Source organism: Eschscholzia californica, unplaced genomic scaffold (assembly GCF_041429995.1).
Source record: "Eschscholzia californica isolate CP2 unplaced genomic scaffold, dmEscCali1.0.p SCAF_2, whole genome shotgun sequence".
Classification (NCBI taxonomy): Eukaryota; Viridiplantae; Streptophyta; class Magnoliopsida; order Ranunculales; family Papaveraceae; genus Eschscholzia; species Eschscholzia californica.
Genome location: NW_028238309.1, coordinates 57638088 through 57657307, shown reverse-complemented (window position 1 = coordinate 57657307; position 19220 = coordinate 57638088). Strand labels below are relative to the sequence as shown.

At 35.8% G+C, this 19220-nt stretch overlaps 1 protein-coding gene and 1 pseudogene across 5 annotated transcripts; both read left to right on the top strand.

Annotated features, from left to right (window-relative positions):
* Window positions 1-3616: 3616 nt before the first annotated feature.
* On the top strand, window positions 3617-11126 carry LOC147559465 (serine/arginine-rich splicing factor SR30-like). Of its 4 annotated transcripts, none has more exons than XM_086661357.1 (15): window positions 3617-3759; window positions 4018-4115; window positions 5739-5804; window positions 5985-6059; window positions 6180-6285; window positions 6366-6412; window positions 6610-6667; window positions 7565-7614; window positions 7720-7776; window positions 7911-8017; window positions 8108-8200; window positions 9810-9843; window positions 9919-10020; window positions 10131-10185; window positions 10821-11126. In XM_086661357.1, the coding sequence occupies exons 2-14, from the start codon at window positions 4029-4031 to the stop codon at window positions 10176-10178; spliced, it is 930 nt and encodes a 309-aa protein (XP_086517483.1). In that variant the 5' UTR covers window positions 3617-3759; window positions 4018-4028; the 3' UTR covers window positions 10179-10185; window positions 10821-11126. The 4 variants fall into 4 exon arrangements, 2 of the variants coding, with proteins under 2 accessions (XP_086517483.1, XP_086517484.1); XR_015234608.1 differs by having other exon boundaries at window positions 3680-3759; window positions 9315-9843; XR_015234609.1 differs by having other exon boundaries at window positions 3748-3863; window positions 9315-9843.
* Window positions 11127-16537: 5411 nt separating this feature from the next.
* Window positions 16538-18176, top strand: LOC147559464 (phytochrome A-associated F-box protein pseudogene; annotated as a pseudogene). The gene has a single exon (XR_015234607.1). The product of XR_015234607.1 is annotated as a phytochrome A-associated F-box protein pseudogene (transcript).
* The last annotated feature ends 1044 nt before the right edge of the window (window positions 18177-19220 follow it).

Sequence of the window (19220 nt, the reverse complement as noted above, 5' to 3'; positions counted from 1 at the left end):
CTAAAATGATGTGTCAAGATTTATTTTAGAAATCCTTAAGAGGACATTCTAATTTAGAGTATCTTCTTGAGGATCTCTAAGTGTTACATAAGCAAATCAATTAATTTTATACTAAATATAAGTTTCTGGAGTTTCTCTCGAGTGTTGCATTGGAGAGGGCTTTTCAATTTCGTATCTCTAAATGGCCAAATAGGAAAGAGACCATTTAGAAATCCACTTTTCACACTTGACACGTAAGATTTTTAGAGTTTTCTTGAGTGTTGCATTAGAGATGCTCCAATGATAAACACTTTTCAAAGGTTTAACCACTGGAAAAACTTTTCAAACACTAGATCAGAGTTGTTAAACATTATATTTAAGGAATAAATTATGTTTACAAAATGCAATAAAATTGGTTTGAACTCATTGAATTGGTAAATAGTCATTGACCTTGTTTGGTTAAAAGGGGGAGGGGGGCATGCAATGGTTAAAAAAACTCACTTTAAGGTGTATACCACCTACATTAGTAATCTACATATCTCGGTTCTAAATCTCTTCAAAATTCAAATCTCTAAACATTCCTCTTCTTCCACTTTGATGATAACTAAACATTCAAAAAATTAAAACTAGGGTTTGAGAAAGACGAAAGAGGAAGAGATGAAGATGAAAAGAGGGAGAGAGAAAGAGAGTCGAGAGAGAACGAGAGAGAAACCGAGATGAAAATGGGGGTATTGATAGAGGTGATAGATTTTACTGAGAAAAGATAAACTGAAGAAAAAGAAGATGATGAGAGCTACTGGTGGTGCTATTGGCCCAATTTTTGGTGGGCTCAGGCCGAATTATGCAACATTTACGGCTCGAGCCCACCGTATTTGCCACCAGTAGCTTTTCGGTCTGGTGCAACTTGAAAGCTCACTTGAGGGTTTTGTTCCTCTCTTGATTTTGATCCACTTTCAGACGAAATGCTTCTAAATAAGGTTCAAAATCTACTTCTTTGTGTTGCTAACCAGTAGATTCAAGTATTCAAACAATGAAGTTTTAAAAGATCGAAAAAAACTAAACCTGTGGTTACGAGGAAAATGAAAAAGGAAGAGATGAAGATGAAAAGAGGGAGAAAGAAAGAGAGAACGAGAGGGAAATTGAAAGAGAATGAGGGAAAGATGAAGCTGAAAATGGCGGTAGTGATAAAGGTGAGAGAAATAAGATAAACTGAAGAAAAAGAAGATGAAACAGAGGTTATGAGGAAGATGAAAGAGGGGTGGGGTTTTGATCGGTCAAGAGAAGTTTTTTTGTGTGAATAATTTTGACCTAACGACGTTAACTTTACTTTACCGTTAGGTCAAACTATAGAAGGGAGAGTGTCTTCTTCGGGAGGGGACATTCCAATCAAAATGAAAGATTTGAGAGCGCTTTTAAAGGAGGGGCCTTTTAACAAAAACGGGGGCCCCTATAAAATCTCCCACGTGAAAGAATAAGCATGTTAGTAATTCAGGCACAGGGCCCATCAACATAATTAATGAACACTTTGATCCCATTGCAACATACAAATTGAATCTAAACTTTATGTTTCTTAAAAATTTTTATCTCCATCTTCACTTCACCCCTATCACCACCACTACTTTCTTCATTGTCTTTCTATCTGTAGGGCTAGTATCAAGTTGTTTTTCACGCCAAAAGAACCCCAGTGATGGGGACCCCCTCAAATATTCGTGCTTGATAAAGGGTCTCAAGGCTGAAAAATCGCTCGTGTTGGACAAGGGTTTGCAAACTTGCTGGAGGTTTGTCTCGACGAGATTTCACCGTGGACTCGGGGTTGCATATGAGAGAGAGAGAAGACTGAGAGAGGAGAGGGAGTGAGGGGAGAGAGATAGAGAACAAAGAAAAGGTGGTTGTGGACTTGTGGTGGCAATGAAATGAAGAAGATGAAGTTGGAGAGGGTAAAGAATGAAGGACCAAAAAACAAATAGTAGAAAAATGTAGAAATAAACCATACTTTTAAGTCGTTAGAGTCCTTGAACTAAACTTTCATAAAATTTCTTGTTCCCCAACGTAATTTTAAAAGGGTGCTTCTAAAGGCACCGGACCAAAAAACTGTAAGCATCCGGAAATTGTATTGATTCGGGTCAATGGTTATTGACCCGAATTCTCTATAAGCACCGGTTTTTAATGTGAGTGACGTTTACCTTCGTTTACTTCTTCCATCTTGTTCCAAAACCAAATGAATTAAAGCCCTAATTTGTGTATGGGTTATTGATGGCATTCCATCTATCATTCACGATTACTATGTATGCCAATTTCAGATATGGATCTTCATGTTCACTATCTTCTTGTTAAATCAAAACCTATATGATTTAAAAACAAACCTTTATAGGAATTGAGACAATCTGTCTACCTTAAATCTTTTAAGCAAATCAAAAAACAAGCAATACCCATTATCACACTGAACAAGAAGATTTGAAAATTGAAAAAAACACAAACCCCATGAGCAGAAAGAACAAGAAAAGGTTTTGAAGATAAAATAACAAGCAATACCCATGATTCGAGCTCGAAAAAAAATAACCACAGAAAGATGAAGAAACAAAAAAACCTTAGGGTTTATGCCCTTTCCTTCTTCTTGCATTTTTTTTTTCCTTCCAATGTCTGAATTGTACTTCAGCATTAGGAACGGAGTCGAGATGAAGAACTACAAGAACAGAAACAGGGGAAAAAATAATGCGAATTACGTTTTCTTACCTTTTACTCCATTAACGATTTCTTCATCAAAGTCTATAAAGAAGAAATCAAATGAGAAAGTGGCTATAATATCATCGAAAAAGACGAAGATGAAGTGAACAAAATTAATGGCCGATCATCATCATCATTAATGGGTTCGTCTCATGAGATTCATTACTTGAAGAACAGAGAATTGAAGAAGCAGTATAAATGGAGGAAGAGAGATTGAAACCATGATTTCTCTCACTCGTTATATGTGGATTGAAATACTCACGGATTGACCAATCCGTAAGTATGTGAATAGAAACGGATTAGCCAATCCGTTTGTATGTGAAGAGTAACGGATTGGCTAATCCGTGACTTAACGGAAACGGACGGTGAAATCATGGTTTCAATCTATCCTTTCCTTCATAGTACTCCTATAATTTGTGTGAATGGTAGGTAAAAGAGAAGGTAATTGAATAAAAAATCACTAATGGAGGTGATATCTTGCAGGAAAATACTCAGTTGCTGGTGCCTCTCAAGAATTGATAAACCAGCAACCAAGTTATCACCAAGAAACATGGCCTTCTGGAGATTGAAACCATGATTTCACCTCCTTCTCTCACTCGTCTCTTGTTTTTACTAGAGAAAACATGGCAAGAAGAACAGACAAAGTTATAGATATAAATGACTTGGAAGAAGAAGCAAATATTTAGAGAAGGTATGAATGGTTTTAGAGAAAGAAAGTTTGGATTCCCAATTTGGTTCAAATTTTGTAAGAGATGGATGGAGGAGTTAGGGTTAACTCCACTTTGACCGGTGCCTGTATAGTTGGACGGTGCTAACAGAAAAAATAACAGTTAGGCCAGGTGCTAATAGAGTTGGATGCTAACAGCCTTTTGGCTCGGTGCTTTTAGAGCCACCCATTTTAAAATCTGAAACTGAATCGGAAGTCCAGAAATTCATAGAGATACTAACTTTACTAGATCGAGTGACGTAAGCTCGTAGAGAAACGTGTCCCAATTTAAACCCCTAGTCCACTATTCCTCAAAGCCTCCGCCATAATTCCAATTCGTTTCGAAGAAGGTAAGGAAGTTTGTTCTTCCAAACCCTACAATTCTATATAGAATTCGTTTAATTAGGGTTTTCTGTACAAAGATCGTTCCTTTTCCGTCATTTTTGTTTTACAGGTTGATTTGACAAATTGGCTAATAAACTAATTTCCTTTTTACTTGAATCAAATATACAGTTTTTTTCAATTTGTAGTTGTGTTGTTTTATTTGGTCATTCGCATTTGAACCGGAAAGTTAGGGTTTCTAATTTATTCCTGTTCGACTGGCACAGGTTTATGAACTATGAGTGGTCGTTCTAGTCGAACTCTTTACGTGGGAAATCTCCCTGGTGATATTCGAGAGAGAGAAGTTGAAGATTTGTTCTACAAGGTGATTTTTTTGAGTGTTCATCTAAATTATTTTTATTATTTTGTGAATTTTCATATAATTCATGAGTAAATTAAGTTGAAATATTTGTAGTAGGTTTGTGATATATTAGTCAATTTAATAGTAAAATGATTGAAATCAATATTTGCTATATTTCGTTAGGGTTTCATCCATTGATCGTCAAACTGTTCTGTAACTTTGTAAGCAGTAAGTACATTATCGAAGCAACTATAAAATAGGAAAAATATTCTTGAAGAAAAATGAAATTTCATTGAGCATTATAGTGCCGGTCAGTTAATAAGGAAAACTCAAAACTAAAAATAGGAGTCATACTTCGTAATCGGTGTGTTCGGACAATGATTAGTTTGACTTTAGTTGTAGTCAGCAATGTTAGAAAGACGCATGGGATCGATACGTCTCGAGGCAAAATATAGGTGCACCGCATCAGAACTTATGCCTCTCTATGCAGTGGAGGAGCGTGCGCATCATAAAGTCCTTTTAAGTGACAAGTCAGTGAAGTGGCAACTCTTGTTGTCTTCTTAAGTGACAAGTGACTGTTTGTGGTTCTTTCCTCTCTTTTCTTTAACTTGTAGAGGTAATCAAAAGGGTTGAAGTGACCAATCATAAAATAATATTACTGAAAAAAACTGTAGTACTAGAAGCAAATCTAAAAAATGTAGTTAGCAGAATAAAATACTATTACTACATAAAAAAATATATGAAATTGAAGCTACGCTGCTCTACCACCTCGAGGTACCACATCGCATTGTCAAAGAAAACTGCATCCAAGCGGAAAAGTACTTCATTGAACATTTACGATGATGTGATCTTCTTGCATCAATATTTTTATCTTTTTAATCTGTTTCTAGTTGAGAACACCTCATACCTGCGTCCCTCTAAGTGCATATTTGTGGGCCTTAATAGTAAATTTGCGTGTATGAGCATGATATCTCGTTTCGTAGAACTTAGAAGATTATATACAGAATCCTATGTCAGTTGGGTGATACGAAAAAGTTAGATACTAATTTTGGTTAAGTTGCGATGAATGATATTGAATGCAGCTTGGGCGTATCAATAATAGATTTTTTGCTCACACGTTACATGAATTGTGCTTGAATATCAGGCCCTGGATTGTAATCAATGTGCTTCAAGTGTTCCTGTTTGTCCGCAGATCATGTTTCGGACTGCTATATCAAATTGGTTCTGATCAAATAATTTCAAGATCAGGCAATGTTAGAGTAGTATTTCAAATTTCAAACATAATTAGTTTTGCATAAGCTTAATCAGTTGATTTCAACATGAATACTGATGATGCTACTGAATTTCATGATGACCTTCGTGAATCGTGAGCACAGTAACCGAAGTAGGTTCATGGAAATATTATAGTTGTTCTTGTAAAGATGGAGTTACTTGCAAGGACAAACTTGATTGTTTAATGTATTAAAGATCAGGCTATATTTGAAAGGCGAGAAGCTGAAAGCTTCCGCTTTTTCATTGTTTTTGATCAAACGGACATGGTATTTTAGAAAAATTTACCCTCAATTCAAGAATCAAAACTATCGTGCTTATTCGAGAATATGTCTGTAATAATAAATTATGTGTCCTCCATTGGTTTTAATGATGCAGTATGGTCCCATCGTTCATATTGATCTGAAGGTTCCACCCAGACCCCCAGGTTATGCTTTTGTTGAGGTAATCTCATACTTTCCTCAGAAGAGATTCGAAATATCATTTCACACTTCATAGTAACTCGTGAACGTTTTACTCGATTTGAATTACCTGACATTAACTGGTGGCATGTGCATTTCTGACCAACTTTTTTTTTTATTGCAATTATCATTTAAAATCAAGAGTGGCTTCATTGCTTTGTAGTTTGAAGATGCTCGTGATGCTGAAGATGCTATACGTGGTCGCGATGGATATAACTTTGATGGCAATCGACTGCGGGTCAGTCGTCTGCGCCAATTTAATGTTATTAATTGTTAGTTATTACTGATTATCTAATTTCTGATGCTGATTTATCCATGGTCTTAGTCAATATGTGTTACTTTTTTCACAACTTCATAGGTGGAACTTGCACATGGTGGACGCAGCCAATCATCGTCAATCGATCGTCATAGCAGCTACTCTGGCAGTGGTCGTGGTGGAGTATCTAGGCGCTCTGACTATCGTGGTCCGTGTTTCTGTGTATACTGTTTTTGTGTCTTCGTGAACTGCATCTAGTATTATTTGTGAAGTTTTTTTCTTATGCAGTGTTGGTCACTGGATTACCTTCTTCCGCTTCATGGCAAGATCTAAAGGTATTCGGATCTCTCTGTGTCTCTATCTCTGTCTCTGTCTCTATCTCTGTCTCTCTCTCTCTCCCTCTCTCTCTCTCTCTCTCTCTCTCTCTCTCTCTCTATATATATATATATATATATATATATATATATATCTTCGTACTGCCTTCTGTTTGAACACGTCAACTTGGTTTTAATTACTGGCTTTAAATGGGTAGGATCACATGCGTAGGGCTGGAGATGTCTGTTTCTCGCAAGTATATCGTGATGGTGGTGGTAGGTTACTCCCAATTCCAACTTTGTAAATTACTCACGACTCGTAGGATTTTCTTTGAATCTCACGATTTGGAAAAATCAACAATATGAAAAACAAAAAATAATATAGTTAAGGGAGATGATGGGGTGACTGGTTGTTTGAGGGTAAAAAAGAAGAGTGGCTCATTAGAGGGATAAAGAGAAGAAGAATATGAGAAATAGGAAACCTACTTTAACTGTACAGGGACTGAGCTAAGTTCTTCCTTTCGTATTCTTCTTCTTCTTCCTTTCGTCTTCCTCTTCTTCTTTATTTCTTCTGTTTGTTTGTTTTCTAAAGTAAGTTGAATAGTTAAAGAAGAATTACAAGGAAATTTTTCGCTTTCTTCTCTCTTTTATGCAATTTTAACCACAAAATAAAGGATGTTGAGGCCAAAGCGTCAGGCTCGATTGATGAGAAGTCAGCACTCTCAGTCTGTTGTTAATATAAAGGAGGCTTTTCATAATATAATATAATATAATTGTTTAAAACATACTACCATAAGTCCATAACTAATAACACATCAGATGTAATTCATATCTTGTAAGTGTTAAAAAGTGTTTCTAAGATGAACGATATAGTATAATTTTTTTTATAGTAAACATATATATATATATATATATATACATATATATGTTACATGGTATAATACTTGCATTAAATTTTATATGCTGATAAATGTAATGCAACTTTCGTACCAACCCGCTAAAATTTTACATCCTAAACACTATTATATTCTATCACCATTCATATTATAGGGATAAAGAATGAATCTTTCGATTTTTCGTTTAAATCTACGATACGACTTATACAATCAGAAATCGGTTTACGATTTAACAGCATTATATATGATATGTTTGTCCTAAGTTGTCTCCTTGCAGGTACCACTGGGGTTGTCGACTACACAAATTATGATGATATGAAATATGCCGTAAGTTAATTCTTTTTGTGCACAATTTCTTACAAGTGTCATGCTTAATGATTGCTTTCAATCTAATTTATCTTTCTAATGCGGTGAATATATTTCTTCCTACAGATAAGGAAGCTTGACGACTCTGAGTTTCGAAATGCTTTTTCGCGGGCATATGTGCGGGTATATTTTACTCTCTATCCCTTTGGGTATTGCTTGGATTGCCATTTTTTTTTATCTGAGTGCAGCTTGGGTAATAAATATCTAGTTTATACGTATAAATCTCTATCCACTAGACTTCTATTTTCTGATTATAGGTGAAGGAGTATGACTCAAGGCGGAGCTTTTCCAGAAGTCGCAGTCCTTATTCTAGAAGCAGAAGCCCTAGTAGCAGTCACAGCTACAGTCGAAGCAGAAGCAGGAGGTGTGTGATTTAGTTGTCTGGTCACTCTGGTCTCATCAAAGTGAATTTTACTTATAGAAATGGTTCTTAACCAGTTTGTTGGTCTTGCAGCAAGTCTCCGAGGTCCAGACGTTCTCGTCGTTCTTTATCTAGATCTCGCTCCAGGTCTATTTCTTCAGCGTCTCGGTCACACTCAGTTTCAAGGTACATCTCTCTCTCTCTCTCTCTCTCTCTCTCTCTCTCTCTCTCTCTCTCTCTCTCTCTCCTCTGTTTCTCTTGAAATAGCTATGTTGCCAATTAGTTATTTTAACTTTTTCCTGCCGAAGCTTGGCTGGCTTGAAATCCTACTTCCCTTGTTTTTGTCTCATTATCTACTGACAAAAATTGGTTAGAAGAACTTGAGATTTTTTCTGTTTTGGTGGTTAACTTCTCATTATTCAATCATTAACTGTCTCAAAAGTAATGATCTTCCAGTCTTTTAAAGATGTGTTCCTTCTTCTTTAATAAAGTAAGCTTTGTTTAGCCCTAGTCATATAGTGCAAGATCCTTCGAATGCAACATTTAGTTGTTTTATACTATTATCATGACTTTTTGCTGTGTTGGTCCTCAGTATCTTCCTGTACATTCAAATATTCAATGACTTTTAGATTACCCACAAGGTTGATGGGACAAGAAATTCTCTCCTTAGAAAGCAATTAACAGGACATTGGAAAAAAAGCGCGTATCATTAAAAGTTTTATTTCTTTGTATGAAAGACGTCTGCTCTTATGGTACCAACTGCACATTTTTCGACTGACGGTGCTTGCTGCAGTAGTGTCGAGATATAGAAACTCAAGAAAGAATTACTACGTATGGAATTTCTATAGATTTTGACGTTAAACTCTGTTAATATTCATATTTGTTAAAACAGGTGTGGTCTTTCCCTAGTCTAGCATAGTGGGATCGGTTGACCATCAGAATAGGTCGGAACTAGATATAATAACCCCCTTTGCTCATTGGGAGTTTGAAAGCTTGTCAAAATGGCAAGAGGATTGAATAGACGAGGATAGGGTGACTGCCCATAATGTCTGTTAAGGTGGATATAGGGGTAAATGAGAAATAGGGTTGTGGGCAGCCCAAATTCTTGTTCTTCATGATTGAGGGTATCTTGTTTGTTCCCTAAATAGACATGAATCCTTCTGAAACCTGGTTACTAAAAAAAATAAAACTTCATGAGATATTTCATCCAACTTTCTTGGTTGCGGAAGCGTGCTGTTTTATAAATGGGCAAGCTTTTAGAAACCTGAATGATATATTAACTCCTAAATCTTATTCTTAGTGAGCGCCAAGTGGAGCTAGATTGGGATGGAGAAGGGGACGGTATTTGAGTTTAAAGCTGGATTACTGTCAACTAATCGTTCTTGGAATTTTTTTACCACTCAACAGCACCAGTCAATGATGGCAAATATTAAATCATGATCTCATCCAGCATGTTCACGCTAATAGCTGTTGTGCTGAGTTTGTGGTGGAATGGAAGATTTCTTTCCTTTCTGATAACTCAGTCCATCTTATCAACATTTGAATGGTTATCTAGGTTGTCAATGATCTCGTGGCTAAAGTTCTTTTCTAGTGATTAAGTAGGAGCCTTAAAGAGATTGGATCTATCTGTGCTCTTCTTCTATATAGCAGTTACATGGTTATGAACTTATGATGGAATTATCCTTCCCTGTTCACTTGAAATGTGGTTAAACATGTCATGGAAGATGGGTATTGGATTTTGGATGAAAGAAAGAATTTGTTATATTGAATCCGCTTGTTCCTGGAAATTTTGCAGATCCCCATCAAGATCAATATCTCCTTTACCTTCTGTAAGTATAATATACAGAATAAGGATTATGCAAATCCTCGGTGGGACTCCCTTTTTCTGAACCTTCATTCTGCAGCATCCCCGTCAGAAACATGTCAGAAGTAAAAAAAGGCGTAGTCCCAGTTTGAGCAGCAGTAGGAGCCGGAGCAGAAGCCTATCTCAGTCTCGTTCACCTGCTGTAAGAGATTCATTATCCCCTATCAGTTACCTACAATACGTATATTCCTGCTTACTAGTCGCATCTACTTGTTTTTCCTCGGTTCTGACATATTGAGTTGATATTTGCAGGGGAGGTCTGATCGTAGCCGTTCAGTTGATTCAAGGGGTCGTTACTGACGGTGAGGTATGTGATGTGCTTGTTTAATGTTCTGGTAAGAAGTTATAACTTAGAACATCCTCTCTACTGGCATACTTTCATCCTCGATCAAATATTATTTGAGATTTTACATAACAATAGCTGTGAGGATGTCATGAAATTAGGTTACCAACCTTGCAGAAATCTGACCACTCCGTGTGGATCTCAAAGGCGGAGTAGAAATAAATATCGAAAATGCTCATTTCATCATAGATTCATAATTATATGACGGGTAGTTAGGGTTGCATCATATGGCCTCGATACATCAAAAAGATGGAGTTAGCTCATAAATTGTCACGGAGGCAACATAAAACATTACAGCTACTCTATATGTATTTACATCTTTCTTGTTTTGGTGGTTGGTTCTTATAGTTAGTTTGCGACAAACCTAGACTGTCACGAACTAAATATGGGACAAACCTAGACGAGAAAGTACAACCTCCAAGACTCGAACCCCTAGACTGTTGGTTTCCGGAGAGACCCCGAATGTTGAAACAAATAGGTAGTCAGGGAGGTACAACTAAAATCTTCGTCTGCCTAATAACATTTTTACTTGATTCCTGGATTTTTTTTATCTCCAACTCTTGTTTGCTAGAATTCTGATTTTTTGGTTTGATTTACAGGTGAGAGTTATTGGAACCTTGAACTGGTTGTGGAGGCAAGATCGTGTGGTCCGTGACTGTTAGTAAACACTAAACATCTCTCTACCTGATCATATATCTATATCTATATATACTATAATTCGAATACTGCAGTTGGTTATATTTCGGGGATATGGCGATAGTTAGACTTCTGAATCGTAAATTATTCCAGACTTGTTTTCTATTTATACTGATTTCTGTTCTAGCTTGCGTAAGATAAATGGTTTGTATTATGCATTTCTCAATACTTGGGATAATTGATCTTAAACATTCTGTCTTGAAAACAAACATGCAATCTTTGTTGCTGCTACGCTAACTTTAAAAACCCGGAGCTATCTCAGTTTTTAAACAGAGTGTCTAAGACGGCTAGAGAGATTGTGTTTCTGTGTCTCGGGTTTTATTTTGTGTCTGCTTACCTACGTGAAACTCACGACTTACGCTATACCGTTTGAGAGTTGGCCCTCTTTTTTGTTCTGATGTAGTAAACGCCTAGTGTTTTTTCTATTGCTTTTTCTTTGAGGTAATCTTAAGAAAATTTGACTTGTTCAATAAAATAAAAATAAACATGAGGGTATAAATGTCAAAATAGTGATTCAGACAACATAATTCAGATGGGAAAACAAATTTGCTAACTTGTAAAAAGATTCAGCCAATTCAGTTAAGCTATTTCAGATTCAGACGCAAAAAAAACTAATACAACCTTAGTCACCCTTTTGCGATATATTTGTATAATTAAAATTTAAACCTTAATAAGAGACAAAAGTTTTTTTTTTGATGAGATAATAATAGACAAAAGTTGGAATCTTGAAAGAAATTAAAAAGCAAGATGTACGAGATCATTTTTGTTGTTTTCAACTAATAAATGAAATTTAAATAGAGGGAATGGATGAGAGATCCAAAATTGGGCCCAAAATAAGAGCCCAATCCAAACTCGGACAAAATTGTAAAGCAGGTCCAATGCGTCAGACTAGGAGATGAAATGTCCGGAAAGTCCTTATTCTTTTCGAAATTTACGAAATTGCCATAAAAAAATTTCCCAAAAAAGCGAAAATTTCTGAAAAACTAGCTGACACACCAGGCTGTCAAACAGTGTACTTTCCATATATTTACAACATTGCCACCGAAAAATTTCCAGAAAACACAAATTTTTTTGAAAAATAGTCTGACATCAAACCTTGTACTTTCCCATAAAATTACAGAATTGCCATTACAAAATTATTCGTTTTTTTCCGAGATTTATTTGTTTTTTTATTTTCTCCCACACATATTTCTCTCTGTAATCTCAACAAATTTCTCTCTCCAATCTCAACAAATTTCCTTCTTTTTTCCAGATTTATTTCTTATCTCTTTAAAATTAAATTTTCCTCATTTTTGATAGTTTTCATTGATTTGTTTTCATATATTCTGTGTACCGGAAATTTGGTTATGTACTAGACATTTTTGTACTGTAAAATTTTCTTGTTTTTTTTTTTTTAAGCCAAGGGAACCATTTCCATTAATAAGTGATAAAATCACATTGTTTACATGGATGATACATCATTCTTATTTCTCTCTTCTGAAAACTTCATGAGAGTTACATACCTTTAAATGCAAAGTGCCTCATGAAGAAAAAGAAATGGGACTAGACACAGACTCAATAAAATGACCCTAAAGGTCGAGAATGAGAAGACCCTGAAGGTCGTGAATGAGAAGACCCTAAAGGTCGCGAATAAAAAGACCCTAAAGGTCGACAAAAAGAAATAATAATACATAAACTAATATTAAAAACACCACCGTAGTCTACACCGAAAAATCGTCGCCGTCACCGGAAAAACCGTTTCATCACCGGAAAAACCGTCTTTATCGTCGGAGAACCGTCCCCATCATCGGAGAACCACCACCACAGGGGAACCGCCGTCAATGTAACCACCCACTGCCCCATATCTTAAATCACCGGAAAACCGTCAACACCACCATCACGGAATCCACAAAGTCCCCCACCACCACCATCATTGGATTATGTAATAACAAAAGATCGGTTCAATGATCGAACTTGTTCTTCAAAAAGGTTGAAAACCTATCCTTGATTGTGATGTGTTTGCATATACTAGAAATAAGATGATGTATATAATTTCAACGATCACACCGAAGCCATTAATGGTAGCAACAAGATAAGAGCCAGGTCTTGTAAGTCCATAGTAAGTCCATAGAGAAGAATTCAACAAAGTGCAAATGTAAGGTAGGCTTTCGAATTCCTCTGTCGATTTGTTTCTCACTATTCGATAAAACGTATCTATGGGAGAAAGAAAGACCAAAAATGAAATGATGTTTCAGGCGGACGCAACACATGAAGGATTCGTCGATTTTCCTCAATTTCATTGGTGGAATTTAGGGTTTGTTCGTCTAGGGGGTCGTTGATCGTTAGAGGAACTTTTCTACTTAGTCTTTCTCACGTAAACTATCAAAAGAAAGAACAACATACTACTAAAGGAAAGAGGGATCCGGCGAAGGGAAGACCCTTCGCCGGAGAAAATCTCAGATCTGGAAAAAAACGGTTTGAGAGAGTTTAGAGAGAGAGAGAGAGAGAGAAATTCTTAGTTTTTCATTTTCTTGTTTTCTGGAAATTGTCTTGTGTACCGGGTATTGTTCTGTGTACTCGGAATTTGGTTATCCACTAGACATATTTGTACTGGGAAATTTTCTTGTTTTCTGGAAATTGTCTTGTGTACCGGAAGTTGTTCAGTTTACTGGGACTCTGGATATGTACTAGACATTTTTATACTGGGGAATTTTCTTGTGCATTGGAAATTGTTTTGTTTACTGGAAATTTGGTTCTGTACTAGACATTTTTGTACTAGAAAATTTTCTTGTGTACCGGGAATTGTTCTGCGTACTGGTCAACTTTAAACCAATTTCTTTTTTTTTGTAACCAAATCTTTCCAAAATGTGAAACAAAATAAGAATGTGGAACAAATCTTTCCAAAACGTGAAACAAAATAAGAATGATGAAGAAGATCTTGGATGTACTGGTAAACTTTAAACCAAATATTTCCAAAATGTGAAACAAAATAAGAATGATGAAGAAGATCTTGGATGTATAAATCTGGAAAGATCTGGAAACAAAATAAATTAAAAAAAGATAGAGACGAAGAAATAAATAAATCGATTGAAAGAGATGAAGAAGATAAATAAGAACATAAAACTTAAAGAGAGAAAGAACTGAAAACGTTGATGTTTTTAGAGATTGAAAGTGATGAAGAAATAAATAAATCGATTGAAAGAGATGAAGGAGATAAATAAGAACATGAAACTTTTAGAGAGAGAAAGAACTGGAAACTAAGATGTTTTTAGAGATTGAAAAAGATGCAGAAGATAAAATGTGAAGCAAAATAAGAATGATGAAGAAGATCTTTGGATGTATATATAGGAACAAAGAAGGAATTGAAACAGAATACAATGGGCGGGATCCAAAACAAATGGTCGAAATTTCGTCAAAAATGGCGCCATTTTTGAAATTTCAAAAAATCTGAATGTCTTTCTGTTGTGATGTCATGTACGAGAAACTAATCAATTCTCTGTCTCGCGTCAGAGTGTCAGAAAACTGGGAAATATCCCGTCCAAGGGCAAGAAGGGGAGGGAAATAAAATAAAATCAGGAAATAGTACTGTTTTCTGACATTTGGACCTGCTTCACATTTTTGGCCGAAAATGGATTGGGCTCTCGTTTACCCCCCAAAATTTGGATCTCTCACTCATTTTTTGATTTAAATATGAGTAAATTAACATCTTAATAGAATAGCACTTTATATTTTGATGGGGGACAGGATAAGATAGTGGCATGTGAATTTAAGTCACGAGCCCTGCAAGCCAAAGTTGAAAAGTCCTACAAAAAAAGGACTCTTCATGTTCTTTTATGTGGCTATCAATTTCCAACTGACTTGTGTTTTTAGGGTACCCTTCACTTCTTAGGTGTCTTACCTTAGGGCCTCATGTTTTCTAAATTCAATAATCACCACTAACATTAATCTGTCTGAAATACCCGAAATGACATTACTCTCACAAAACCTCACACAAGGTGAGTGTAATTTAATGAACCATGGTTGGAACTTCAAAATTTTAATTTGATTATGAGAATTATGTCGGTTTTGTGATACTTGTAATGTTCTTTTAGCCCGTAGACGTTGTTGAACTTGGGTGTCTCTAGTGGGGTGACATGCATATGTTGTTATTTGTGTAGATAGTTTTACGTTTTTGCTATTTCATCTCATGCAACTTAGTTTGTTTTGAGTAAAAATAAACTTGTTTCTACCTATATGAGGGTCGGTCCCGGGGCAAAGTCAGGAAAACTTCTCTTCGGACCCAGAATTGGAGGGCCTCTCGGAAGGGTAGCAAAAGAGAAAGTAAAACCTCATGTTAGGTTTATCTGTGTAGAAAAAATTACCAAACATTGACGAGTAGTTAGTTGGTGGAGAAATATGGTAATGAGAGCAACGACGTGGGTTCAATTTCATTCTGAATATTTAGATGTTTATCGCGCTTTAGCTGACCCTACCTAGCTATGGTTTGGCAACAACATAATAAGTAGGGAGATTGTATAGGCCCCTTCATTTTTGTTAAAAGGCCTCCCCTCAGTGATAATTTAGCAAGTAAAATAGTTCATGGAGAGGCCTTTTAACAAAATTGGGGAGGCCTTATAAAACTTCCCTAATAAATAAATCTCAAGGCCAATCCAGACCCATATCTACAAATTCACTAAATAGTTAATACATCAATAGTGTATTTGTACTTCCAAAAAAAAAATAGTGTATTTGTGTATTTACATAGAAAAAACAATCATAGATTAAAAAAAAAACATTACTATATGTTTTTGTATTTATTTTGGACTTATCGTTCTCATTAATTTAAAATATCAAAGAAACAAAAAGTTGGTGTCAGTTAAAAGCCAAAAAAATGAAAAAAGAAAAGTAACCATAAAAACCTAAAGAGGCTAAGAAAAGGCAGCAAGGATCCTCCTCAAGTTTAACAAACAACAATGGTAGGGCATCCTGAATAGAAATCCAACCATTCATTCATACTCGTCCTGTTTCGTCAAGAGAGAAAAAATTGGTGTTTCTACCCAACCTAATTAGAACAAATCCAATGGGGAGCGGTCCGGGCCCTTAATTCAAATTAAGGGCCCGGGACACCCCATCCTTCCCATTGGACTCTAGCCGGTCCCAGGCGGACGGCTGAGCCAAATAAGGGGCGGCGGGCCGGCCCTTTGCTCCCCAAAGGATCGTTGGGGCTCCCCAACGGTCACATTGGGGAGCAAATCCCACCGTTGGATCACATCCAACGGTGGGATTATTATTTTTTTTTTTGTAAAAACAAAATAAAAATAAATAAAATAACTCATTAATTTAGAAACATAAAAAACTTAAACAAAAAAACTTAAACTTAAAAAACTTGAATAAAAAAACTTAAACTTAAAAAACTTGAATAAAAAAACTTAAAGAAACTTCAAATTTAAGGGCTCGGGACCGCTCCCCATTGGAGCTGATTTTGAGGTCTGAGCTCGGGCCCTTAAATTTGAATGAAAAGGTGAATTAAGGGCCCCGGGACCGCTCCCCATTGGACTTGCTCGGATTCCACATTTACACCAAATTCACACCAAATTCTTGGGGCTGAGATATTTTTGTTAAATAAGTTCACCTTTTCTTTTTTCCAAAAATCCTCAGCTACACATGAGATTCTGAGCCAAACATGACTTCCAAAAACAAAGAAAAAGTTAATGAAATCTTATCTACAAAAGCAAAGAATTTACCTTGGAAGCTCAAAGCCATCAACTCAAAATCTCTCTCTCTCTCTAAACCAACCAACTAGTTGCTCAAACCATCCACATGAATTAACCTCTCACACAGACACTATATGATCTCATCTTCTTCCCTTCACCCCCAAAAATAAATCTCTCTCTCTCTCTCTCTCTCTCTCGCTCTCTCTCTTATATAAAGAAGAAGAACCCATACCCACTTTCAGACTTCTTTCTTTCTCTCTCTAAACCAGTCGGAGTAACCCATACCCAGATATATATTCACATGACAAAAACAACTTTTTCCAGCCTATCTGAAGATCTAATTCTTCAAATAATCTCCAAACTTGAACATGATCCTAGAGATTGGGCTCGTCTTTCATGTGTATCAACTAAATTCTCATCTTTCATTCGTGATTTCTTTTGGAAACCTAAATGCTTAGAAACAATACCTTCCATTGTTACTAATCTTCTTGAAACCTCAAACTCTGTTCCTCCTTGTGGTTGGGCTTCTCTTCACCAACTCTCTGTTTGTTGTCCTGGTCTTCTCCATGCTGGTGTTCTCTTAGAACATTCTGATTTTGGTCTTGAAAGAGAATTGGGTCCTCATGAAAACTACCAACAAATCAATTCCAATCCTACCCATGTTGATTTGAAGCCAAAATTTGACCCAATTTCATCATCTTCTTCTTCCTCAAAACTCCATGATTGCAACTACTCTGTCACTGCTTCTTCCAATTGTGATGACAACAATAGCTCTTGGTCTCTCTTTGATGATTTGTACTTCGATACAGTCTATGATGCTTCTGAATCACAAGATGTGAAGGTGATGGAAGAACAAAAAGTTAATGACATAGAACCCAATAGAATTGACACTACTACTAGTAAGAAGAAAATGAAGAAATGCATATCAATTGGTACTCATTTAGCATCTAGGGCATCAAATTTGAGTCGTGAACAAGGAATTAAACTTCTTGGTAGTCGGTTTAGATGTGATTGTCTTTATATAAGTGATTGGCCTGGTTGTGTTCATATAGAAGAGAAGAGAAAATACATGATTTTCAGGGGAATTTTTAAGAATTTTAAAAGGTCTAGGGTATGGAGAACTATAAAGGATGGAAATAGGAGTAAAGTTGATTTGAATTGTGCATTTTGTCCTTGTGAGCAAACTTGGGATTTACATTCTTCTTTTTGTTTGAGAGGATTTTTTGGGTACCATGATGATGGTGAACCAGTTGTTCGAGCTTATGTTTGCGAAAATGGGCATGTTTCCGGAGCGTGGACTGATCGGCCAACGTACGCTTAACAACGTAGTTTTTTTTCGATGTTTTGTTTACTTAGTAATGCCATTTGTTCTATATTAACTAGTTTAGTTGAAAACAATAGTATCTGTGCCGTTATTTCTGTTTTATCCAATTATTGTCGTTAACTCGTTACGATTGATTCCTTCAAAGTGAATGGTGTTTATGTTTTGATTTGTGAAACTCAAATATTTGGGTATAAATATGATTCTTGTGACTTCACTTATGAGTGGTGTTTTTGTTTCGATAAGTGAATCCATGTTTATGGGTGCTAATTTGGTTCTTGTTATTTGTATGTATATTATATATACACAGAGTAGTACTAAACGTTAAATGGTTTTTTTGATTCGTCTATTAGAATAGTTAGAAGGTATGAGATGAAGTCTATGATAAATTAGAAGTCATACCTTAGAAGTAAAAGAAAATTATGTTAAGTGGTAGACAAGGTGTGTGTTTTATCAACATTTAATTTTAGGATATCATTTGAATATGAAAACAATATCCATGTAGAGGACAAGAGGCCTCCATGGCGAAGAGACAAGAGTCAAACCTTGCTCTTTGCTAGGCGGAAAAAACACCCGAATGAAGTAGGCTAAGTGGCTAACCACATAGGAATTTCATATAGTATAGATTTAGGATTGTGCAGAAACTATAAAGATGAATAGAACTGTAATGAACTTTCTACTAATTGCCCTTTCCTTCTTTTCTTGTTATGGAATTGCGTGAAAACATGAAAGATATATGTGTAACCAAACCCGGACAGACTTAAGAATTCTACATTCAATAATTATAATTGATAAATGTGTAGGAACACATTAACTTGTTATGAAATCCAACTCAGATTACTCTACTTTTTGCCTCTAAACATTATATATATAAGCCATTATAAATCATGATTTGTATCTATACAAGACTAAGAAGATAATCTTCATGTTAGAACAAATTATCTCTCTATAGCACGAAGATATTGTGATTGACTAGTATCGTATATCGTGATTAACTAGTTTCACGTTGGAATAACTATTTCTATAGCAGGAGATATCTCGATTCACTAGTATCACGTTGGAATAACTATTTCTATAGCAGGAGATATCTCGATTCACTAGTATTCTACTTTAGATGTTGGAGATAACTAATATACATACAAATAACTATTTCTATAGCACGAAGATATTGTGATTGACTAGTATCGTATATCGTGATTAACTAGTTTCACGTTGGAATAACTATTTCTATAGCAGGAGATATCTCGATTAACTAGTTTCACGTTGGAATAACTATTTCTATAGCAGGAGATATCTCGATTCACTAGTAT